At 39.1% G+C, this 27229-nt stretch overlaps 1 protein-coding gene across 1 annotated transcript; it reads right to left on the bottom strand.

The window, feature by feature from the left end:
* Positions 1-235: 235 nt before the first annotated feature.
* MRPL22 (mitochondrial ribosomal protein L22) lies at positions 236-25489 on the bottom strand. Its single transcript, XM_008015112.3, has 7 exons — positions 25413-25489; positions 25286-25334; positions 15672-15789; positions 10795-10860; positions 9995-10072; positions 7130-7199; positions 236-521 (listed from the first exon to the last, which is right to left on the bottom strand). The coding sequence occupies exons 1-7, from the start codon at positions 25438-25440 to the stop codon at positions 310-312; spliced, it is 621 nt and encodes a 206-aa protein (XP_008013303.1). The 5' UTR covers positions 25441-25489; the 3' UTR covers positions 236-309.
* Positions 25490-27229: the final 1740 nt, after the last annotated feature.

Raw genomic sequence — 27229 nt, forward strand, 5'->3', positions numbered from 1 at the left:
AACAGCCACCTGCAGAACACTAGTAGGAAAGTTAACATTCCCTTTCAAAGTTACTCAAAAAGCCTCTTGAAATATAGTTTGTTACTATGTTTAAAGCTGACTTGCCTTCCCAAGTTGCAAATGCATACAAATATGCCCAGAGGCTCAAAAGAAATGGGCAAAGCCTTATAAATATTCATATACAACTAGCAGTTATACACTGTTTCAATAATTCAATGAGAAATCATAAAAAGCATTTGTCTTCAATTTGTGTTTATTTTTAGAAAATAAATGGCAAAATATATACACTGTGGAGTCTGAATCTCCTCATCATAGAGTGTGAATGATGGTCCGGTTGCGAAGCTGCTGAATATACTCTTTGGCATGGTCAACTGCTGTCTTTGGTGGCTCAGGTGGAGGTGGGGGCCCTTCCACCAGCTTCACAAAATAATGGCAATAAACCCTCTCCATGATCCCAAAGTAACCTCTGCCATGGTAGCGGATGCGTTTCAGGCACTGGCCTCGTCCTGAGGTAGACTCAGCTAAACGGGAAGAAAAAGAGAATTACAGGAAATGAGTGTTATCCACAAGCCTGATCAGCTGAGCAATTTCTGTCCTTTCCTTGACTGGATTCTGAGATTACATGGGCTCACTGGTTGGCTATAGCAGGCTTGTCTCAAAACAACCATCTCCTGAACATTAAGGACCAGGCACTCTTCTAGTGTTGCAGAAGTAAGAGTGCACAAGACTGGCAAGGCCCCTGCCTCCAAGAAGTTTACATTCTGGAGAAGAAAAATGTAAAATAAAATAATTTCAGTTAGTGACAAGTGCTGTGAATAAATCAGAACCAGATGACAGATAATGGTGGGGTGTAGGGGACTTTAGACTGGTAGTGTCAAGAGGCATCCCTGAGAAAGAGACATTTGATCTAAGACCAGAATGAATCATCTATGTGAATATCTAGGGGCAGGGTATTCCAAGCAGAGGAAAAAGCAAGTGCAAAGGCCCAATGGTGGGAATGTACTTGGCTTGTTTTAGGAAAAGAAAGAAGACGAGCATGCTGAAGCATAGTAAGCAAGGGGAAGAGGGGCACAAACAAGGGAAAGAGATTAGAGATAAAGCCAGGTCAAGATTACACAGGGCGCTGTAGGCTCTGGCAAGGAGTTTTTTATTTTATTTTAATTGTGATGAGAAGCCACTGGAGTCAATGGCTCCCAAATGCTGGTTCTCTGACAAGCCACATCAGACTAACCTAGGGAATGTAATTAAAATGCAGATGCTGAGACTTCACCTCTGTAGATTCTAATTCAGTATATTTGGGGTGAGCCTTGGAAATTACATCCTGGGTAAACACGCATACCACAACTCTCCCCAGAAATTCTGATTCACAGCCAGTTTTAGGAACTCTGGCACAAATGCCCCCTCAGCTCCCCTCCCCACTTCTGTATATCAAAATTTGACCTTGAAAGTTTAAAGAAATCTTTTAAATAGTATGTAAGGGCCAGGCACGGTGGCTCACGCCTGTAATCTCAGCACTTTGGGAGGCCAAGGCGGACAGATCACCACAAGGTCAGGAGTTCAACCTTGGCCAACGTAGTGAAACCCCGTCTCTATTAAAAATACAAAAAATTAGCCAGGTATGGTGGTGGGCACCTGTAATCCTAGCTACTCAGGAGGATGAGGCAGGAGAATTGCTTGAACCCAGGAGGCGGAGGTTGCAGCGAGCCAAGATCCACCACTGCATACCAGCCCGGGCAACAGTGCAAGACTCCGTCTCAAAAAAAAAGAAAAAATTACTTAAGAAGAATTGTTCACCTGTTCACCCACAGTAACTCAAAGTAGTAGCCAATCACCTTCTACAATTTTCTGAATGTATTTAGTCAGCTACTTGTTTAGTTACTAAGCCTTTTAAAAAGGTAAAATCTACAGAATACATATTAAATTATCCATTTCAACACTCATCATTCATATACACCTACTGTGACATAACTTTATAAATATAGGGACTATACCAAAGTATGCACTTGACAACTCTCTAACTACAACGTCCTCTAGTGAAGTGGGTTTCAGCAGAAGCCTGCTAGCTTTGCCAAAGTGAAAGCCAAGAATGAAAGTGAAAACTGCCTAGGATCTAAGTGAGATAGGGAAAGACCTACTGCCCTTTTTTTAACTTCATTTAGTGGGCACTGAAAAAGTGAGTTTACAAATTTCCAGAGACAGCAGCATTACACAAATCACTTTATAAGAAAACACCATCACAGTGCGTCCCCTGGATCAACATGTCTACCAGAAACCTACAAATAAGAACAGTGAGACCAGAAAACTTCTAAAGAGCATTTGACAAATGTGATAGCTGCTTCTATCCCAAATCACTTCTCTATCCAGCTTGAGCACCAATTTCCAAATATTCAGTGGATCACTAGATCACAATGATCAATCCCATCAGGGTCTACATCGGCTCCCATTTCCCTTCTATCTCCCCAAAACACAAACTTACAGAGATCTGCACAAAAGCAGAAGCTCAATGCCTGCTAAATGTCAGTCATGATTCCATCTTAAAGCCATAAAAGATCACCTGCATATCTTAAAGCCATGACGCCATCATTTCTTTATGTCAAAACAAAAACATTAATTTTTCTAAAACATCCTAAGATTCTTTAATACACTGTAATGGAAATACCCAACACAGCCACCTGAGGTGTAAATGAAATCGGGACTTAGAGCATAGCTGCCAAACTGTTTTCTGGTTCCTCTCCTCCACTCTCCTCCACTAAGTCCATATTTAGGGGTTTCAAACTGCTTTTGTATATGGAACCATTTCAAGTAAAATAAAACAATATGTAGAAGCCTGATGTATAAAACACTATAATGCTGATCTGTTCTTATTGAAACATGGGTCAAGGAAGACCCAAAACTGTGCCATTCATTCACTCAACAAACATTTTTGAGTTCCTACTGGGTACCAGACTCTGTCCTGGGCTCCAAGGATATAGTGTGACCAAAATATCAAGGGTCCCACTCCTAGACACCCCACAGAGAACAATTTCAAAATTACCGCTTATCGTTAATAGTTTTAAAACACCATCTTAATAATGTAAATCTCTTACCCAAACCTCTTTGATATAGTTTGAACCAAATGCACAGCCTGCCGTGTTCAGTTCTCTGGAATAGAGGCCCAGTCTACCCTTCTCATTTTATCTACTCGAGGTCAAACTTCTACTTCCTTCACACTGCTCTCCTCATTGAACTACACTATTACTGCTTATTCAAACCTATGTACCTCTGCATGTATGGCTACCCCCCTTTAAAAATCTCCTCTTCTCCTGGACATTCCTCCAGACTCCCAAATGCCTATCTTCAAATGTCAATTTTTTCTAGAAAGTCTCCACAACTATTCTAACCCATATTGATCTTTTCTTGTCTACTCCAACAATACTATTTGTCTGTATTACTCTTTTTGGTCCCAAATCATATGCTGTCTTTATAAGCATCTGTGTTGCATCTGCAAAAGTCACCTCATCAACCAAACTTATACTCTTTTTGTATTGCCCCAAAAGTTCACAATCCATAGGAACAGAAATAATTTTGCAATACATCATCTGCTAATTAATTTCATTTTTTCAATACAGAGGTCTCTGGTAAATCTAATCAAATTCTGAAATAAGTTTCAAAGTTTTTCAAGTACATATAATACTAATGGTATACATGGTATTACTATAATTCAGAAGAACATTGTATGCATTCTTCCAAAGAAATACTACTGTCAAAGAACTACAAGTGTTAAATGTTTTAAAATGACACAAAAGATATAACATCACCTATTTAATGTGGATAGTATGCACACAGAAAGTACTCAAATATTTTTTGAATGAAAGAATACATTAAGATATCTCAAAAGTGAAGACAACCTGTGTTTTTCTATAGATAATGCCCAACAGGTGTAATGAATTTAAAATATTGCCAATATTTTCAGGCCAGGCGCAGTGGCTCATGCCTGTAATCCCAACATCCTGGGAGGCCAAGGCGGGTAGATCACCTGAGGTCAGGAGTTCAAGACCAGCCTGGCCAACATAGTGAAACCTCATCTGTACTAAAAATACAAAAATTAGCTGGGTGTGGTGACGCATGCCTGTAGTCCCAGCTACTTGGGAGGCTGAGGCACAAGAACTGCTTGAACCCTGGAGGCAGAGGTTGCAGTGGGCTGAGATTGCACCACTGCACTCTAGCCTGGGTACAGAGTGAGACTCCCTCTCAAAATAAATAAATACATAAATAAATAAGTATATATACACAGCAAATATTTCCTATTAGTAGTATTTAGGTAAATACAAATCTTGAAATTGTAACATTAGAAGCCCTCCCCTCCCACCTTCATCACTCTTAGCCAATAAGACTGATGTACAAGGTCAGTCATCACTTTCCCTAAAGTGATTCACTTTAGATGCCATGAATCACTAAGCAGAGACATTTTATTAGTCCATGTCCACTTGTTAAGGTCTATTCACAGTGTCATTAGTCATTGTTATAAGTTGGAAAGGGAAATGAACTTCCTAAATCTATGGTCATGCAACACCAGGTATTAGCTTTAGACCAATGACAGGCATTTGAAAGAATTACCATATAATGAGAACACATGCTATCAAAAAATTACTTTCTTTAAAATGCCTATACTTATTTCAGGGTACTGAAAGAACCATTGCTGAACCAAAATAGTAGCCAATAAGTAACTAGTCTTTCAAAACTCTAACAGAAGTGTATGGAATGAAATGTCTAGGCCTTTTCTAAGAACACAGTAAGATAAATTGGTTTCCCACATTTTATGGTTAAGAATCAATAGTTTATTAAACTATTGATTATTATTAAGCTGTTTATTAAATAAACAGCTTCCCAGGCCTCTCCACTGGGGTTTCAAGTCCAGCGGGTCTGTGCCAAGGCCTGGGAATCTGTATTTTAAATAACAACCTCAAGATGATTCTTAAGAAGCTTGACAAATAGAGAGATAAAATGTCTGACACATCATACTCTTCCTGAGGGTACTCATCTCTTTTGATTATGGAATTACGCATCAAAATACTTAGTGAATGAAAAATTTTAAAAATCATAATATAAATCCAAACTTATTAGCCCTACTTAAGTGATCAACACAGAAGTAGATGAAAAGAGAATACAGGTAAGGCAGAGATTTTTCAGCAGAAATATGCAAAAGAACTCTGGATTAAAGGGTCAGACAATGTGGCTTATGCCTGTAACCCCAACACTTTGGGAGGCTGAGGCAGCAGGACAGCTTGAAGCCAGGAGTTCAAGACCAGCACAGGCATCTAAGTGAGACCTCTATCTCTACAAAAAAATTTTAAATTAGCTAGGTGTGCTGGCACGTGCCTGTAGTCCCAGCTACTCAGGAGGCTGAGGCAGGAGGATGACTTGAGACCAGGCGTTCAAAGCTGCAGTGAGCTGTGATCACACCAATGGACTCCAGCCTGAGTGGTAGAGCAAGTCATCTCCAAAAATAAAGATAAAATAAAGGGCTATTTATCTAGGATTGGTTAAGCATGTTTTTGCTTAATGGCAACAATGGACCCTGCTCCTTCATTTGGAACAACAGGATTAAGCTCTTTATCCTATCTCTCTTTACTACAATTATTGAAAAGGATTTAAAGACGGTTATTGAAAAAGGCTTAAAGACAAATCGTATTTCATTTGTATCTGAAGTTCATTAGAAAGTCTATCAGCTAAGAATCTCATATTCCTGTGAAACTGCATAAAATTAATTAAATTTGATTTGATATTCTGAGTCAGAGCAGGAAAAATCACCAAGAGGTTTTTAAGCAAATGGTCTTGCTCCTCATCACTTCCAATGATTCCAAGCCCTCTCTAACATTATTTATTCATAATGCTCCCAGAAGAAAATGCTTATGATTAACTACTACGACCCTGCATCTTCTGAGTTGCCATTTTGATTTCCCTCTGCATCTCTGCATGTATCAGAATAAAATTATACAAGATTCAGCTTTCAAATAAAGCATTTCAACTGAAGATCAACTAATTTGAATTTCAGGAGGTGTGGTGGCCAGCATCAATTCCAGGTGAGTTGAACTGAGATTTTAACCTAACCAGCACAGAGGCTACGTGAAAAAGTAGAATTTAGATAAACATTTTTCACTCTAATTGTTGAAAAATTATAAAATACAACTAATTCACCCTGTAATGATTCAGCCCTTTCTGCTCCATCTGGAGAGTAGCTGTTCCCCATATCTTGAATTTAACATAGCTTTCAGCTAAATACTCCTTAGATATGTAGGTGTGGCAGATTGAGAAAATTTTGCTTCAACATCATCTTTGTTTGATTATAAAACTGCTGAGGTTAGGAGTAATTGCTGCTGTAGTGAGAAAAAAACAGTAACTCCAACCACTGCTCCACTTTCCCATGGTGCTGGGAGGAGGCAAGAGAGCTTTGTAATAAACATTAATCTCCTTCTCGGAAAAGAACTGTGTGAAGGTCTGCAGCAAAACAATTCCTTACATTTGTACAGAACATCATGCTTCCCAAAGCATTTTAACTTACATTAATTTAATCTGATGTGGAACAAGCATGTAAAAGCAGAGATAATGCTTCAGGATGTAGTAACAAGGGAACAAACATATCTGGGTCATCTGAGCCTTCTAAGGCCCCTTGGCTTTTACAGTTCAACAGATCTTCCATTTTGATAGTTGGAAGGTTAAATTACAGGACACCTTTATGGATTAGGTACCTGGCTTGGCACATTATAAATAAACATTTTTTAAATGCACCTGTGATTCTTTACCTCCTTCTGGTTGACAAACAACTTTAAAAATGTGTTACACTATTTGTTATAATATTACAATTAAAGTACCACTCTATGTACCAGTCTTGTTATCTATTATTTAATAATTATTAGCAATTGGTTTTATGATCTCAATCTCATTACAGAACAGGTAAAACAGTACAGTTATTGTCATTTACACTAAATTAAAATTGACATGCATACGGCTGAAGAATAAGCCATTACTAGCAATTTTCATTGACAAACCAAGTCCTGAGGAGCTAGGTATTAAAGACTGTTGTTAGATAAAAAATATGGCATTACTACTGGAAGACATTTTCTAATGCTAAGAATATTAAAAATCTTACCTATATATAAATTGGACCTGAATTCCACATTGTGGTCTCTCACTGCCATATCTTGTGCTTCTAAGAGAACCTTAAATAAGAAAAAGAAAAGCATTGAATTGGCTAACCCTGAAGTAAAATGGAATTAAGTTTCTCATCTCTCATGATCTCTGTACTATGACTGTTTATCACATGCTTCCATAGTCAATTTTAAAAAGAGAATATCAAATGATAAGAGTACAAAGGAGACGGGAGCTTTCCTTCCTTAGACCAAGAATTGTAAATGCACAGAACACAGCCCATCCTACTAAGTTTTAAATGACGTGTGTAAGCTATAAAGGAGATAGCGGCGCTTGTAGGCAGTACCCTTGGGAAGGAACATTACGTCTCTGAGTCAGAAACTTGTCAAAAAGTTCCCAAGCCAGATGCGGTGGCTCACACCTCCGTGATCCCAGCACTTCAGGAGGCCAAGATGGGCAGATCACATGAGGCCAGGAGTTTGGGACCAGCCTGGCCAACATGTCAAAACCCCGTTTCTACTAAAAATACAAAAATCAGCCAGGTGTGGTAGTACATACCTCTAATCCCAGGTACTTGGAAGGCTGAGGCTGGAGGATCACGTGAACCCAGGAGGTGGAGGTTGCAGTGAGCCAAGATTGCACCACTGCACTCCAGCCTGGGCAACAGAGATCCTATCTTAAAAAACAAACACAAAGTTCATGAAACTCAATAGCTTAATCTTACTGAGAAGTCTTAGCTGGGATGGTGGCTCATGCCTATAATACCAGCACTTTGGGAGGCTGAGGCAGGAGGATCGCTTGAGGCCAGGAGATCGAGACCAGCCCATCTCTACAAAAGTAAAAAAATTGCTGGACGTGGTGGCGCACACCTGCAGTTCCAGCTATTTGAGAAGCTGAAGGACGAAAATCCCTTGAGCTCAGGAAGTCAAAGCTGCAGTGAGCTGTGATCGTGCCACTATATTCCAGCCCTGGGCAATGGAGTGAAACTCTGCCTCCAAAAAAACAATAATCTAATTAAAAACTAGAATAAAATAAAAATTCTTAAACTTTGGATGCAGAGTAACCTTTAACATCAGACAAGTAGAGAAAATCACACTTGATATAGTAATTTCCTTGAAGAGGTTATCAAATTTACTCTCCATGGATATCGAATTAACTTCCTCCAGAACACATTTTTGTAAAAATACAAGAACACATTTTTGTAAAAATATGACAATTGGGCCAGGCGCAGTGGCTCTCCCCTGTAATCCCAGCACTTTGGGAGGCCGAGGTGGGCAGATCATGAGGTCAAGAGATGGAGACCATCCTGGCCCACATGGTGAAATCCCTTCTCTACTAAATATTCAAAAATATTAGCCAGGCGTGGTGGCGCACATCTGTAGTCCCAGCTACTCAGGAGGCTGAGGCAGGAGAATCACTTGAACCCAGGAGGTGCAGGTTACAGTGAGCCGAGATTTCGCCACTGTACTTCAGCCTGGGTGACAGGGCAAGACTCCGTCTCAAAAAAAAAAAAGACAATTGTCAGAAATAACAGAAACCAGATCAAAATTTTATGCCTTAAAAGATAAAGAATGTAGTACGTGGCTGGGTACACAATGAATACTTGTAAATGCATTCTGCATTGAATTAAATATAGCAAAATCATAGCATTACAAAGGAACCTTTTAGAAGTCTGAATCTATCAATCTCAACTATTTAACTATTACCACTAAACTGAAAGGTATGAACTGACTTTTGGTGAGAATTAACTGAATATATAGAAAATAATGCTGATATCCCCAGATGGTAAGGCACAATAATCAATACAACTTTTTGTAACAAGACTATTAAAAAAGAAAAATGGGCCGGACGCAGTGGCTCACACCTGTAATCACAGCACTTTGGGAGGCCGAGGTGGGCGCATCGCCTGAGGTCAGGAGTTCGAGACCAGCCTGGCCAACATGGTGAAATCCCATCTCTGCTAAAAATACAAAAGTATTACCTGGGTATGGTGGCGCACATGTATAGTCCCAGCTACTAGGGAGGCTGAGGCAGAAGAATCACTTGAACCCAGGAGGCGGAGATTGCAGTGAGTCGAGACCGCGCCACTGCACTCCAGCCTGTCCGACAGAGCTAGACTCCATCTCAAAAAAAAAAAAAAAGAAAAAGAAAAATATATATGTAATAAAAAAAGAATATTCATGTTCCTAGAATGAGTCACCACAATTACCGTCAGCACATTTATATCTAGTGAATTAGCTACATTTAGAGTTGGAAGGATCTTTAGGAGCCATCTAATCCAATCCCACATAGTTTAGGTGAGAAAAATAGAAACTGACTGGTTAAGTGTCTTGCCCACAGTCACAAGAAAAAGATCAGAGAAAATACTAGAGTCCAAGGCTCTTGAGTTCCAGTCCAGGGCTCTTTCCATTAAGTTACAAAATTATGTAGTTATAAAAATTCTCCTTTATAGGAAAAAAAAAAAAAATCTTTGAAAAAATATACCTTGAAGTTCAGCCTTGCTCCAAGAAATAAAGAATATATATACAAACACAGATACATGCACACAAGTATACACGTATATGTATACACATATATGCACCAAGCCCCAAATCATTAAAAATTAAGGTTCATCACATCATAAGCAGTAAAAACAGATAAATATCTGGTGGAAATAAAAGCATCTCAGGAAATAAACACCTAAAGCACACAACATTCCTAAGCATACATACATTTAATAAACTGAGCACCTTAAATCTGTATTATATAGAGTATGCATTTACAACAGAAAATGTATTCATAATTTAGGCTAAGCTTACTAATAATTGCAAAACAGCTGCATTCCCCAGTTCCCCATTCCCTACCATACCCAAACTTGTAAGTTTACCTCTTTAATTATTTTGGCCCCTTTTTTGTCACTGAATTCCAACTGAGCCAAAGCCTGGTCAATAGACATTCCTCGTATCTAGAATTAAAGGGTGAGAGACAAAAGAAAATAAATTAGTTTACAAAGTCAATGTTTCCTTTTCAATGAAAGCCTTACATGATTTGAGTAACTTCTAAAATCAGTGAATTGAACCCAAGCAAAAGAGAAGAAAACAAGTTTGAGAGGAGATACTATTCTCTAAATGATACTAAATGATACAAGTTTGAGAGGAGATACTATTCTCTAAAATGAAACAAACATTTTAACCATAAAACTGAGACTGTAATCGCTTCAAAAACATTAAAGGACAGCAAACATGACAGAGACCACAGGTTGGTAACGACTACGCTAGGCATTCAAGGCATCTCCTTCTCCTATAGGATAAATGTATTATATGCACATCTGATGCTTCTGTCTCCCCTCATCTATGAATTTCATTTCCTAGGGGAAAAAACATAAAACCAACTGTTTTAAAACAGGTTGAATCAAGTTTACAGATAAATAAGTAGGTTTCCTGGATTCTCTGGTTATAGCCAAACTCCTGATGCCTTTTAGTATCTATCCAATGTGATTTAGTTTCTCAGTAAAAGGTGAAAATTAAGGAAAACCATACATCTCTGAACAATCATTCTTTTGGTTACCTACCAATTGTATCATATTCCTCACAATTTTTATTTTTCAAATCCTGGGGTGAGGGTTGGAGAGGGGAACTCATAGCTTCTTTCCTAAATTATTATATGGTAATAGTCATTGTAGCTTACCAATTTTGCCAAATACCACATCTTGTCTTTGCTATATTTTATTTGTCTTCGACAGTGGTAGATTTCCTTACAAATAGGAAAACAAAGGACAGAAAGAACATTTTAGCAGGTTTATCACAAAATGGCAGTAACATATACTGTTATTAAAGTTTTTACTTTCTAGGCCTAAAGAAAATGCTGCCATAAGAAATAGAAACATTACTAAGAATTTAAAGATTATTTCCCCCTACATAAAGTTGTATTTTTCCAAAGTCTCACTATGTTAAAAGATTACTAAGGGAGAAATAGAAACTATACAATGGCTGGTTTGTGTCATCACTTGCAACATTTCTATCCAAAGAAATACTAAAAGATTTAAATTAAAGTATCTTGAAAACATTTAGCTGAATAAAAGAACAAAAGAAAAAGTACAAGAAGAAAAAGTTCAGTATTAATGAGGAGACAAATGGCAAAATGGACAAAATAAGTGTTTTCATGTGAAAAGCCAATATTCTAGGTGTTTGGTCAACAGCATAGGTTCTAGAATCAGACTGACTGGATTTGAATCCTAACTCCGTCATTTACTAGCTACATAATTTTGAGCAAGCTACTTAACCTCTCTCTAATTTTCCTCTTCTGTAAAATAAATAAAATGATAATTAGAGGGAAATAAAATAACCTATTCCAAGAAACCATTTTATAGTGCCTGGCACATGGTAACTTCTCAGTAAATGTTAGCTTTTATTATCTTCTATTTAAAGTGGTAGGTATGTCCTGTTTAATTACAATGTATAGTTCAAAAAGCACTTTTCGCTCATTATTTCATTTAGTCTAACTCTATGAGTTGAGAGATGAAACATTTTACATAAACTGAAAATCAGAGAAATCAAGTGACTTAAGACCACAGGTTTGCAAGAGACAAAGTTGGAACTCAAAGAACAGAGAAAGTATAATACACCTGATACAATGTCTAGCACATCTACTTTCAAAAGTTCCTCTACTGACTCTAAAACCCACTTTCTTTCCACTACTATACCAAACTGCCACTTAAAAAAAAAAAAATTAGAAAACATGTGTTATGGGAAACTGTAGCAAGGAGGTCTCAAAACTTTCTAACATTCTGACTCCTGCTGGACATTTTCAAATGCCTTAGAAAGAGCAGTTTTCTCAAGTGGCCATCTTTTAATATGTGGCAGATTTCAGCTGCAATAGAAGCAGACAGCCTGAAACTATAGCAATAGCCTAATTACATTTTCAGCAATAAAGTGTCCTGGGGAGACAGGGAAAGAACTGTCATGACTGATAATAATAATCTGCAAAAATTAATCCACTCAACAAAATCTTTTATATAGAAAAGACCCTTTAATTTGTGCATTCTTGTGGTGGGATACCTTTAAACCTTAATTTTGTATGATTACCTTCAAATTTTACACATATAAAAAATTGTAATCCTGACCAGAGGATGGCAAAAAGGAATGAAGTGTTTACAAGAAAGGCGAAAATTACTCAATCATCCTCTTCCAAAACTGAAAAAAAAACCTCAGCATTTACTTTGGGCAGGTGAAATGTCTAAGGGCACTTTCTAAAGAAAAACGAGACAAAGTCTCAGTACGTAAGTATCAAGCAAATAGATAAAGCAACAAAGTTGGAAGTCGGAAGGCCTAGTCATATATCTCTGCCATTAACTGACCTATAGAGCAAATTAGATAAAGTGAGGATAAGAAACGTGAAATAGTTATTCAAACGAAATAAATGTATGTCTAAATTATAAAATGTCTAAATTAATAACTTTTAAATAAATCAATTTATTTTTAAATGCATATAATAATTCAAATGAGGAAAAAGTGTTACCTAATAAAAGTTCTGGCCAGGCGCTGTGGCTCATGCCTGTAATCCCAGCACTTTGGGAGGCGGAGGCAGGCAGATCACTTGAGCCCAGGAGTTTGAGACCAGCCTGGGCAACATGACAAAAACTCATCTCTGCCAAAAATACAAAAATCAGCCGGAAGTGGTGGTACGTACCTGTGGTCCCAGCTACTCAGGAGGCTGAGGTGGGAAGATCTCTTCAGCCCAGGAGGTCAAGGCTATAGTGAGCCATGATTGCACAACTGCACTCTAGCCTGGGCAACAGAGTGAGACTCTGTCTCAAAAAAAAAGTTCTAGGCCAGCTGCAGTGGCTCACACCTGTAATCCCAACACTTTGGGAGGCCAAGGTGGGTGGATCACTTGATGCTAGGAGTTTGAGACCAGCCTGGACCACATAGAGAAAACCCATCTCTACTAAAAATACAAAATTAGCTGGGCATGGTGGCACACGCCTGTAACCCCAACTACTTGGGAGGCTGAGGCACAAGAATCGCTTGAGCCCAGAAGGTGGAGGCTGCAGCGAGCCGAGATCATGCTACTGCACTCCAGCTGGGCAACAGAGCTAGATCTTGTCTCAAAAAAAAAAAAAAAAAAAAAAAAAGTCTTATTAGAGCTTTATGAGATTCCGATTCACATTAATGTATTATTATCAGCATGTTGACTAATTCATAAATTAAAAATATGTCTCATATAGAAATGGTTGTTGGGGGAGTAAAGAAAAAGAGGAAAAATAAGAAATGGTAGCTCAAAGAGTTTTGACACAGTCTTGTTACACTTTTCATTTATTTAACATAGCTTTTTTCAAAGACACTGCAAAAGTAAACTGAAGCCCGAATTAACAATGTGTGACTATCATAAAGAAAGCCCTTTAATTTCTCTCTGGCTCATTTTCTTTATATGAAGCCCCATATAAGATAAAATCTACATAAGAATCTATATTCTTTGGAAATTGGTGCTAGCTAAACTACAAAGTTAGTCTTAAAAATATGAGGACTAGCCTAAAACAACTCTATATTGGTAACATTCATTTTAATTTACTGCTACGGGGTTTGTTTGCTATCCCATCCACTATTATTTATTGACTATATATTCTAATGCAAAAGATCAGACTTAGGTAGAATGGTAGATATTACCTGGCCCTCTTTTCAGCTAGAGATAAAACTGATTTTAATAATGGTTGCAGCTGGCAGAATGGAAATTCTAAGAGACATTGTACATTATAGCACAGTATTATGAACTATATGGCCAGTGAATAAATTATTCCTGGTAAGTTAGGTATTTATGAAGGGTATCGGCATTCCCAGTCATAAAAGGTACAACTGATATACCAATATTAAATTACTAAACACTATTTAAAGTCAGAAAATGAGGCCGGGTGCGGTGGCTCAAGCCTGTAATCCCAGCACTTTGGGAGGCTGAGACGGGTGGATCACGAGGTCAGGAGATCGAGACCATCCTGGCTAACACGGTGAAACCCCGTCTCTACTGAAAAATACAAAAAACTAGCCGGGTGAGGTGGCAGGCGCCTGTAGTCCCAGCTACTCGGGAGGCTGAGGCAGGAGAATGGCGTGAACCCGGGAGGCAGAGCTTGCAGTGAGCTGAGATCCGGCCACTGCACTCCAGCCTGGGCGACAGAGCGAGACTCCGTCTCAAAAAAAACAAAAACAAAAAAAAAAGAAAATGTTCATATTTCCCAAATGTCATAATTTATCCCCCAAAGGATTACTGAAACAAAATCTGTGCAAAATAGAGAAATTAAGATTTTCCAAAGTACTTATATCAAATCGAATCAAATGTCTTCCCACAGGCACTTGTATAAGAAGGATAAACGATACAAAAAAGTTAATCAGAATAGTTTCATTAAATACTACACACAACAAATTACTGAACTGATAGTGTTCATCATTTGCTAGAGTTAAGCAGATGACATACTACCAACTATTTGCGTTTTGCCACTTGGGATATATCCTAAAGTACATTTTTTAGTATTTAAAGATATAAAACAAACACACAACAAAATTGTGCTGTTAGATTCTGGACTTGACAAATACTGTTATAATTTATTTCCAATTAATAACTGATTCCAAAGAGCTCAGGTAAGAAGCAAAAAAAGTTCATTAGTTACAGAAAATTTTTTATTTATGATATTTGTGCAATTATGTAACATTTCATTTAGTAAATTTTGGTTAATTACAAAATGGAGACCAGCCTGGCTAACATGGCAAAACCCCGTCTCTATGAAAAATACAAAAATTAGCCGGGGGTCGTGGCAGGCGCCTGTAATCCCAGCTACTCCAGAGGCTGAGGCAGGAGAATCACTTGAACCTGGGAGGTGGAGGTTGCAGTGAGTCAATATCATGCCATTGCACTCCAGCTGGGCGACAGAGCAACACTTTGTCTCAAAAATAATAAAATAAAATAAAATAAAACTAACAAAATGGAGTTAATACTTAATAGCCTAGACTGACAAATCTTTCAAGTCGTGATGTCATGACAAAATATGAAAGTTGAAAAGTTATTTGTTTATTCTGTGCAGATAACGATAAGATTAATCTCCAGTAGGAACCCAATGATTAAGTTCAAACTTTAGGTTCAAATTGCAAAACAAACAAGCAAAAAACAGTGTGTCTATATTCAAATACATAACACTGGAAAATCATATACACAATTTAAACATTGGCCAATAGTTTAAGTCATTCTTGCCAACTCCATATGCTCCATCATTAAGAGCTCCTCAGCAAGCCTCTCAGAGTCAAAAATCAGTATGTCTTACACTATGAGCTTAGTTTTAGAGTTAAGGTCCCTAATACAGGAAGTTAAGTAAAGACAAATAAGTAAAGAATAACAATCCTTTTCCACTATCAAAGTGATAAATCTAGTACATCTGTGTCAATCAGAGCAAATGGTTGTATAATTTTTTTAAGACAGAATAATAAATCATTACTTATTCACTTAAGATTAAATCATTACTTAATCACTTAAGAGTAAGAGCATTACCAGATTTAAGAGATTAGTTCTACCCACGAACTTACTGCTGGTCTCCGAGGTTCTCCAGGCAGTTGCGGGGGATAGACAATTTTATTCTTCTTCTCCCATTTTCGAGAAATGTCAAGAGAAGCACTTGTGTGGATACACGATTGAGGTAAAACACTGAAATGAAAGAAGCCTATAAAACAACAGACACTTAGGGGACCTTTTTGTAGAGTTTACATACCTTTTGAACCATATCAGCTCCATTTTGATGAAAACAATTTAAGGATCACAAGTGGAAATATTCTAGAGGTATTCATTAATAGAGACTACTTTTAAAGACAACAAAGAGCCAGTTACAGAGGCTAACAAGAGAGAAAGTAAACGCACATAAGTCAAACCGTTAATAGATATTAACCCAAGATTTCTTGCCCGGACTGGCCAATAACACTGTCTTCTATAAGTCACCCACTCCTAAGAAAGATTTAGAGAAGACATAATGAGCTCTCTGACCTGACCTGTAAGATTGCCCAACTTTGTTGAGTAACTAAGACAAATGTACAAAACAATTAGAAGACAATATGAAATCACATAACTAAAATATAGTAAACAGCAGAGGATTTCAGAGGTGACTTCAGGTGAATCTTGAACATCCTTATCGATACGGCTTGGCTCCGTGTCCCACCCAAATCTCATCTTCAATTGTAATCCATACATGTTGAGGGAGGGACCTGGTGGGAGGTAATTGGATCGCTGGGCAGATTCCTCCATGCTGTTCTCGTGAAAGTGAGGGAGTTCTCATGAGATCTAATGGTTTAAAAGTGGCAATTTCCCTGCACTCCCTCTCTCTCCTGCTGCCTTATGAAAAAGTTATCTGCTTCCCCTTCACCTTCCCCCGTGATTCTAAGTCTCCTGAGGCATCCCCAGCCATGCGGAACTGTGAGTCAATTAAATGTCTTTTGTTTATGAGTTATCCAGTCTCAGGTAGTATCTTTATAGCAGTGTGAAATGGACTAATACACTAATTATCAGAGGAATGGGGCAACGACATACATCATCTATGCAGAGGTACAGAGTTGGGAAATAAGAGGAGGTCTGACTGAGTCAGAGAATTTGTTAAGTATTGGAAAATATTGGTAAGGTCACTGAGGCTAGAGTGGTTGTCTTTGAATGCTAAACTAATGGGCTGAGACTTGATGAAGATCCCAAATTCACTATTCCTTGACCTCTTCCCCCACACTTCAATTGCTTTAATAATATACAACTAGTCATTCTCCCTCTCCCATCTTCCCCAGCATCTGCTACTCCCCTATATCACTAAATAAAATCATTCTTGAATGGTGTGCTAGTTTATCTTCGACTTCCCAATGATTTTCATCCTGCCAAAGCTAGTTACCAAGTCTTACAGATGCTTCCCCTGAAATCGTTCTCAAATGCTTTACCTCTTCTCCATTCTAATTGCCACCATCCTATATAGCAATAGCCTCTAGATTGATTTCTCTTCCATCAATTTGCCCAGTTCCAATCCATTTTTCTCTGCTTGAGTACCAAATGAGTTACCCTTCTATAATTCAGAGCTACTCATGTCATCCTCCAGCTTAAAAACCTCTGTTGAAATAAGCAAATGAATAATTATGTAATATTCTAATGCTATCCTTTTTTTTTCAGTGTCACTGAGTACTGGGATTCTTGGTATGGAAACAAGCAGAAGAGGTTCAGCCAAAATCCAGTAAGTACTAGATCTCTCCACTGAAAAGGTGTAGAAGCAATGATCAATCTAGTAGCAATTAGCACCCCTACTTCCCAGATTACGGTCTTGAAATATCATTTCCTATTGAAGAAAACCAAAACTTCTGGGAGAAATGGCTGACTGCAGATCTCAAGCAGATAACATACCAAATCAGCCTAGAACATCTTGTCGTATCAGAAAGCAAAGAAGCCATCAAAGATTACCAAGGTCATCTCAAAGGCACTCAGGAGCCAACTTGTGGATGCCCAACAAGTCAAAACAAGCCAAGCATTAATGAGGACAATAACTATAGTAGTTATTGTCCTTTAAACATGAAATATGTTTAAAGCCATAAGTTCATAATAAAACCAGGAAAAATACAAATTAGTTACCATTAGAAGATGCTAGCGAGCCAACTTGTTATTTTAAAAACTGGTGAATGAAGAAAAAGACAGGACTTATCCTGTCTTTCCTATACAAACTGCACCATTAAGTTGCCAAGTAGTAGATGAGAAAAAGTTTGATTTGTATAAAGTCAGTAATGAAGGAATAGCAAATTATAATAGCATCATCTTGTAATCCTTAATAAACTAATGGATAAAGGAGGTGTTATGTGCCTCCTGATGGAAGAACACACCACCCACCATTCACAAAGTAGTCTTTCCTGCCCAAAATGAAACTGGGGGCTCAAGCCCCTAGATTCAGTATAGGAAACAGAGAAAAGAGAACATGTTATGTAATATCATGGGGATGCACTCGGTAAAATCCAAGGTATGGAAAACACTACAAAACAACCAATTGTCTCCAACAAATAAATTACAAGGAAAAAAAGAGAGGGTTGAATAAAAAACTCACAGAGTAAGAGATTTAACAAAAATACCAATTAGTTTCAATATGTGAACTATTATAATTTAAAAAGTATGACAGTTATGAAGCCATTGGAAGTTTAAATATCAAATGAATATTTAATGCTTTTTAATGAGATAATAGTGAAACATTTATGAAAAAGATACAGTGGGGGGAGTGTTTCAAAATATGATGAGGGAGAGTACAGGTTATAAATAAGATTGGCCATAAGTAGTAAGTGTTGAAGTTGGGTGACAGACACATGGAGGTTTATCAGACTGTCTACTTTTGCATATGTCTGGGCATATCCAAATAAAAAGTTAACACAGCAAACTTTGGTATTTCCCTACTGCCCACAACAGGAAGTCCAAACTCTTTAGTAAGACATGGAAGGCCTTTCGTAATCTAGACCCAACCTGCCCTTATGGCCTAGCCACACAGATGTTCATTGTTCTCTGAACAAGCCTTTACTCAAATTGTTTTCTCCTGCCTTATTATCTCCTGAATGAAATGCTTATCCTGTTTTTAGTTTTAGCTCAAATGTCACCTCAATGTGAAACATCACCTAATCCATTCTCTGATCATGATTCTTGCGTTGTCTTAATACTTTGTTCTTGCCGGTCATACAGCAATGACTTGGACCACTGTACTATCATAAGTGGCTACAACAGAATGAGTTACTGTACTAAGTGCACAGATGTTGTGCATTTAAAGGGCAAGTCTGACTTTCTTCGTATTCTAGCACCAAGAACAATGTCTGGTACGTGGATACTGAGTAAACATTTAACTCAGACTTATACACTCAAAGTGGTTGTATATTGGCATATTCTCATACAAATATGCAATTTGGAAGATTTACTTGGCAAACGAAACCTTTGTTTTTAGTCTTCAAGCCATTTAGACCAAAGACTCAAACAAATCTATTTTTCTAGTGTATTATATTTACCCCAAGTTCACTATCTCCTATCCTAATATCAAGATTAGTGCCATCAAAATACCTAACAAAATCTGTACCTTTGCCTTCCACATTTAGGTTCCAATGTCTTAACTGAAAAGCACAAAATTAGGATACATGATGTATGAAGGTGTATTTTGCTAATGAAATATAAGCCAGGTGGTGACAGCTGAGGCTACAGAGTCAAGCAGACCTGGGTCTAAATCCTAACTCTAATTTACTAGGTGAATGGCCTTCAGGAAGTCACATAACTTTCTGGGTCTCAGTTTTCCCATCAGTAAATAGAGTAATAATAATTACCTCATAGCCTTCTTAAGAAGCTCAAATGTAAGTAAAATACTTAACCTGACACTTAAAAGGGCTCAATAAACTTTAGATATTATTACTTGTAGAATGAGAAGAATAATACCTACTTAATATTATTGATGGATTAATAATTAATATAGTGCATCCTACAATGTCTAACCCACGATAAACATTGATGGCTAGTGTTATTTTTTAAATTAGGCCCTTTGGCCAAGTATGGTGGCTCATGCCTGCAATGCCAGCACCTTGGGAGGCCATGGTAGGAGGACTGTTTGAGGCCAGTTCAAAACCAGCCTGGGCAACACAGCAAGACCTTGCCTCTGTTTTATTTGTTTATTTTGAGACAGAATTTCACTCCCGTCACCCAGGCTGGAGTGCAACGGTGCGATCTCAGCTCACTGCAACCTCCACCTCCTGGGTTCAAACGATTCTCCTGCCTCAGCATCCAGCGTAGCTGGGATTACAGGGGCGCACCACCACACCCAGCTAATTTTTGTATTTTTAGTAGAGATGGGGTTTCACCATGTTGGCCAGGCTGGTCTTGTACTTCTGACCTCAGGTGATCCACCCATCTCAGCCTACCAAAATGCTAGCATTACAGGTGTGAGCCACCATGCCCGTGTTTTTTTTTTTAAAGGGTATAAAAAATAAAACAAAGTTAGGCCCTTTGAACAGTTAATCTCTCCTGTCCCCACTCCCCAAATCAGTCCTGTGAACTGTAAGCTTTAAATACACAATTTCAAAGTTTCTTCTCAAGTTTATAATCATAAACGTTTATGTTTTTATGTAGTTGTAATTAGTGAGTAGGGTAAACTATGTTTGTCACCTCTTTGGACCTTGGTTTCTTTGTCTGTGAAAAGAGGAATTGGACTACATCATCCATAGGGCCTCTCCTAACCTTAATTCTATCACTCATCTCATCACCAACAGCATGACAAAAACATGAACCCCTTTGCTACAAACCAATCCGAAAGATATCTGAGTCAGGCCCATACCTGCTGTGCCCATCAAGCACAGCACCTTGCACTCTTCAAATCTTCGATACATATTTGGTGAACTAAATATGTTGCTTCATAAATTAAGCATACCATGAATTAATAATGTCAAAGCTTTCTGAATTCTTACAATACTTTCAGGACTCAAATAACTCATAAACTGAATTATCAAGCAAAGACCAAACTACCATAATCAAATTAAATTAAAGTATTATTCCAAATGGGGTACTTAATTTAGAAGTACAGAATATTAAATCAAAAGTTCCTATGTGCCCTCTCCTGGCCAATTGCTGGAATAACACTCAATTAAAACAAAATGAAGCAACCTTAAAATAGAAAATACAGACAAATTCTAATTCTAATTCTAATTATCAGTTCTCATCTGAGAGTGACCTAAGTATCTCTGGTCACTTGCTCTTCCTTGAGATGCTTTCTTGAGTTGGGTTCCATGACACTTGGGGTTTTCTTCTCCCATCTCTGGCTACTCCCCCACAGTCTCCTTTGTTGTTTCCTTGTCTCCCTCCCTGGTCTGTAAATGTTGGCTGCCTCAGGCAGGAACTAATCCTTGGACTCTTTCTATCTACACTCCCTCCTTTGGTGAAGTCAACCAGCTTTGCAGCTTTAAATATTATCCATGGATTGATGACTCCCAAATTTACATCCATTCCTTGCACTCTATAAACTCATATACCCAATTGCCTACTCATATCTCTACTTGGATGCTTACTGAACAGCTCAGATTTAACAAACCCAAAACTGAGCTACTAATATTCTCCCCAAACTTGCTCCCCTGGAAGTCTTCCTAGCTCAGTAAACGGTTAACTCTACCCTTCCAGTTGCTCAGGTCATAAACTTTGGTGTCACCCTTCTTTCTCACACCTCACATCCAATGCATCCACAAGCTCTGTCAGCTGTGGTTAACATACTGCCAGAATCCAACCATTCACTTACCTTCACGGCCACTCTAATCCAAGCCACCATAATCTCATACCTGAAATATCCAATGGTCTCTGCTTCCATCCTTGCTCCCCATCCCCACCCCAATCTTTTCTCAACACAGCAGCCAGAAAGAACCACTCATAAACATAAATCAGATATTACCCCAATGCTCAAAACCTTACAATAATTTCCCATCTTGCTCAGAATAAAAGCCAAAGTATTTACAAAAAATACTAAGGCTCTATACGATTGATGACTCCCCCTTCCTCTCTGACCTCATCTCCTATCACTGTCCCTCTCCTTTTCGTCATTGTTCCTGACAACATCAGGTGTGGTTCCTTGGAGCTGTTGCACTTACTGTTCAATCTGTACAGAATGCTGTTTGCTCAGATATTAGCACAGCATGCTTCCTCATTTTCTTCAAATCTTTACTCAAATACTATCTTTTAGCGAAGTCTTCCCTATCTAAAACTACAAGTTCCTCTCTCAAATACACATACTTCTTATTCCCAATCTCTGCTTTTATTTTCTCGTAAGCAGATGTCACTATCAAATATACTCTATATTTTACTTATTTTGCTTATTTGCCCCCCTTACTATATTGTACACTCCATAATGGCAAGGGATTATTGTCTGTTCCTGTTCCCTGCAAAATCCTCAGTGCTAGAATAGTTCCCAGCTCAGAGCAGGCACTAAATACATATTTGTAGAATCAATGAAAGAATACAGAGACAGGTAAGAGGACTGAGTGTAAATAACTATGCCAAAATTTTACACACAGTTGGAAACTGAGGAAAGCTTAAGAGGCTATGCCCCATCTAAAGGGTGGTACAGCTGGACATGGCAGCTCACACCTGTAATCCCAGAGACTCGGGAGCCTGAGGTGGGAAGATCACTTGAGCCCAAGAGTTTGAGACCAGCCTGTACAACACAGTGAGACTCTGTCTCTTAAAGAAATTTTTTTTTTTTTTTTTGGCTGGGCGCGGTGGCTCATGCCTGTAATCCCAGCACTTTGGGAGGCCGAGGCGGTGGACCATTTGAGTCCGGGAGTTTGAGACCAGCTTAGCCAACATGGTAAAACCCCAACTCTACTAAAAATACAAAACTTAGCCAGGTGTGGTGGTGTGCACCTGTATTCCCAGAAAATATTTTCAGATCCTCACTTTGACATTTAACTATGTAACCTTCAGTAAGTCACAAAACTTCTCAAATATATGCATCAGTAAAATAGGAGGCTTGGAATTCAAAAACTGAAAACTGTCAGTCAGCTAACAAATACAGCCTAGAGTAATCCCAGCACTTTGGGAGAATGAGGTGGGAGGTAATTTGAGCCCAGGAGTTTCAGACCAGCCAGGCAATAAAACAGGACTTCGTCTCCACTAAAACTCAAAAAAAAATAGGTGTAGTGGCGCACGCCTGTGATCCCAGCTACTTGGGAGGCTGAGGTGGGAAGATGGCTTGAATTGAGGCTGCAGTGAGCTATGATCATGACACCACACTCCAGCCTGGGTGACACAGCAAGACGTTGACTTTAAAAAAAAAAAAAAATTTTTTTTGAAAAGTATATATATATGTGTATATATATCCTGCAGAAATGTTTTATTTGGTCAGCAGCACTTTTCTTAACCTAATTCAATATTTTTAGATAAGGAACACACTCTACTCACTGCCACAGGCCCTCCTACTCTCTCATTTTACATAGACAACTTTCCTTAGTTTATTTCTAGTCTGGGGCCTATATGCAATTAAGTTTCCAATCACTGGCCAGGTGCCTCATGCCTGTAATCCCTACCTTTGGGAGGCCAAGGCAGGAGGATCACTTGAGCCCAGGAGTTGGAGATTAAGCCTGAGCTACAGCAAGACCCTAAAAAATTAGCCAGGTGTGGTGGCATGCACCTGTAGTTCTAGCTACTCAGGAAGCTGAGATGGGAGCCCAGGAGTTTGAGGCTGCAGTGAGCTATGATCACAGCACTGCACTTCAGCCTGGGCACAGAGCAAGACTCTGTCTCCAAAAAAAAGAAAAAAAAGTTTCTAATCACTGAATCGGATTATATGCTAAGATTTTACATGGTTATCAGGAACATTATTTGTACCTTTCTACTTCGTTTTCTTATGGTCATTTTCCCCACTAGAAAATCCAAAGGAAGGATTCACAAAATTATGTAATAATTTCAGAATTGCAAATAGCCTTAGAGATTATCTAGTAAAATCCAACACTCTTGTATCATGATATAGAGGAAAAGACTAAAGGCAAACTGCTTAAGTTTCTTGCTGAGAGTTTCTTAATACAAGTTGGTGCAAGACAATTCAAATCAACATCAAAATATTTACCTTGTGTAAGACTTTATGCTGGAGCTCAACAATAAATAAATGTCCCTACCTCTCCAAGATACACAAGATACACAAGCTAGTAAAGGGCACAGACACATATACATGAAGCCATCATAGAAGGCACACATGCTAAAAAAGGAAGGAAAAATTAATTTCTTTCAGTTTTAGAGAGACCAGAGAAAACTTCCTGAAGGGAAAAACATCTAAACAGAGGTATGAATAATGGGTAGGACTGCTGTTATAGACAAGATGTAAGGGCATAGGAGGAAAAGCCAAGAAGCAAGTAAGTGCACAGTATATTCCGAAAAAGTAAGTAAATCAGCATGGTTGGGGGGAGAGTGACAGAAGATTACCTAGGAAGATTACAGACAAATCCTAAGAGCTAGTGTTTCCTATTTGCTTCTTTAGCCCACCTCTTCATCCCCCTGGGACCCAAGAACTTAGAAAAAGGTTAAATATAATTGGGAACGCAGTAATAATTTATAATAATAAAAACATTAATGGCAACTAGAATTCAGAGTGGGATTACCACGTGCCACAAACATACTAAATACTTCATATGCATTATCTTGTTTGAACTTCATTTTAAAAATCTACTAGAGCTACACGCATGGCATGTGCTTGTAATTCCAGCACCTCCGGAGTGCTGACGCAAGAGGATTGTCAGCCCTTAGGTTTGAGACCAGCCTGGGCAACATGGCAAGATCTTATCTAAAAAATAAATAAATAAAAATCTTTAAATTTTTAAAAATCTGAGAGGTACTAATATAATACTCATATCATAAAAGTGATAACTGAAGCTTATTAAGAACAAGTAACTTTTCCAAATTCACATTTAAAAAGCAGATTCATATACAACTCATCCGTCTGCAAAGACTATGACCTAAACCAAAGTCAATAACAAATAGATCAGAACATTTACAACCAGATAACCAATTTTCAAATACCGATTTTTTTTTAATTAATTTTTGGGGAGAAACACAGCGACTACTCACCCTAACCTTTAATGAATGCTTTTGTCCTAAGGTTACAGAATGCTCTGGTATAAAGCTTCAAAATTTCCAACAACTGAGTGGCCTTAGGCAAGTTATGTTACGTTTGGGGGCTTCAATTTCCTTGTCTGAAAAACGGGTATTGCAGTACCTACTCGTAGAACGTTACGAGAATGAGTTAAGGCATATAAACCGCTAAACACAACGTCAGGTAGGACGTAAACCAGGGCTGTCCACAACACGATCCCTGCCCACGTAAGCAAGTAACCAGAGAGGTAACTTGAAAAGTTGAACGCGTCCATATGGAGATAGAATAGTCTAACCTTGTCCAGAAAGATCACAGGAGACGTTCAGAAAACGCATTTACAATGGCCTTTGGGTTATGGGTAATCCTGATCCCTGCAAAGCTTATGCAATAAGGTGGCGAAGAAACAGAGTGACAAAGTAGAGGCACAGGCTGTCTCATTCGCTTCAGTAGCCCCAGAGCCTACAGCACAGTTAGGCACGCAGGCGCTCAGTTACCCACTGGCAGAGTATTCAAGATGCCTTGGGCCCTCCTGAAACTCCGAAGCGAGAGACTTACCCAAAGGCGAGCTTCCCCTGGCTCCTCAGGCTCTGTTTCCATAACGCACCTGCAATATCAACACAAGCCGTCAATTCAGATTCCACCTCCAGTCCCTTCTGTCTCATAACCACTAAGAAATCCTTACCCAACTGTCCCAGAACCGCCGCCGCCATCTTCCGCCCGCCCGCTACGGAAGCCTCAAGAGTTCAAGCACCTTCTGGACAGCACGCATGCGCAATACTCCGGATTTCCTGTGGGGCTCTCCCACAAGCAGTACCTACACCTGCGGTGCTGTCACGAAGACCGCGAGCCCTGGGCCGGCGCTCGAGGTGTGGTCAGGCGAGCCTGGCTTGGGAATGAATTAATTAATAAAGGCCGAAAGCGCGTGGGTTTCCGAAAATTCACCTGGATTCAGAAAAACTGCGAAGCCCCACTCAAACTCGAAAGGAGTAGGGGAACAGAATACGTGAACAAGCCACCTAATCTGGTGGCCCTCAGTTTTCTTTTCAGAAATGACTAACGCTAGGGCACAAGCTTGTCGTAAAGATAAGTGGAAATCGTGTGAAAGCTATTTTATTTCATTTTATTGAAACAGGGTCTCTGTCTCCCGCAGGCCGGAATGCGGTAGCAACGACCTAGGCTCACTGCAGCCTCCACCCCGGGCTCAAGCCACCCTCCCACCTCCGCCTCCCAAGTAGCTGGGACTACAGGCGCACGTCACCACGCCCGGCTGGTTTTTGTATTTTTTATAGAGACGGAGTTTCGCCAGATTGCCCAGGCTGATCTTGAATTCCTGGGTTCAAGCGATCTGCCCTCCTCGGCCTCCCAAAGTGCTGGGATTAGAGGTGTGAGCCACCAAACCTAGCCTAAAATCTCTTTTAAAGAGCAAATAGTTCAAATATGATGTATGCTGTCCTAATCTCTACTAATCTGGTTGACCTTCAAGAAATGAGTTTATATTCGTCTGGCATTTACTGCCGTTTATCCGGCAGGTATTTCACTAAATCTCAATTATTCCTCACAGCAATCCAACAAGGCATAGATTATCATTTTCCTTCTTCAAATGAGGAAACACATTTAGGATAGGTTAAAGTCTCTCAGCTAACAACTGACAAACCAGTAATCAATCTACAGCTAGGTGCCTCCAAATTTGTGCTCCTAGACGCATCCAAATATATGTATTTGACTCTCTGTATTAATGACAGGTAGTTCAGATTTCGGTTTGCTACATATGCAGGAGTGCCAGATACCCAGTGCAAACAAGCAACACACAAGTAGTGCAGAATCTGAGCATTTTAGCAGTTTTGAGTTGAAAGGAAACTTTCTTCCACACTATTTACCACATATCGCTTCCTTCACAGAGCTGGCCCTCAATCAAGCAAATCAAGAGTCATTCCATTTGCTTCTCTTTCATCTTTGAGTACCCAGAACCCAGAGCCAGAATTGCCACCCAGTTGCAGAAACTGTTCTTTCCCTTTTTAATTCCAGATTTGTACTTTCATATTTTTATTTTTTTGAGACAGGGTCTCACTCTATTGCCCAGGCTTGAGTGCAGTGGCACAACCACAGCTCACACCAGTCTGTCTCTCAGGCTCCATATTTTTGTTAAGTGGCTTCTTGTGCATATCTTTTCCTTTTCGTTTTGTTCTGTTTTTATTTGAGATGGAGTCTCGCAATGTCGCCCAGTCTGGAGTGCAGTGGCGCGATCTCCGCTCACTGCAACTGCCGCCTCCCGGGTTCAAGCGATTCTTCTGTCTCAGCCTCCTGAGCAGCTGGGATTACAGGCGCCTGCCACCACATCAGCTTATTTTATTATTTTATTTTATTTTTTGTATTTTTAGTAGAGACAGGATTTCAGTATGTTGACCAGGCCGGTCTTTAACTCCTGACCTCGTGATCCGCCCGCCTCGGCCTCCCAAAGTGCTGGGATTACAGGCGTGAGCCACCGCACCCGGCCTCTTG

This window comes from Chlorocebus sabaeus, chromosome 23 (assembly GCF_047675955.1).
Source record: "Chlorocebus sabaeus isolate Y175 chromosome 23, mChlSab1.0.hap1, whole genome shotgun sequence".
NCBI classification, from domain to species: Eukaryota; Metazoa; Chordata; class Mammalia; order Primates; family Cercopithecidae; genus Chlorocebus; species Chlorocebus sabaeus.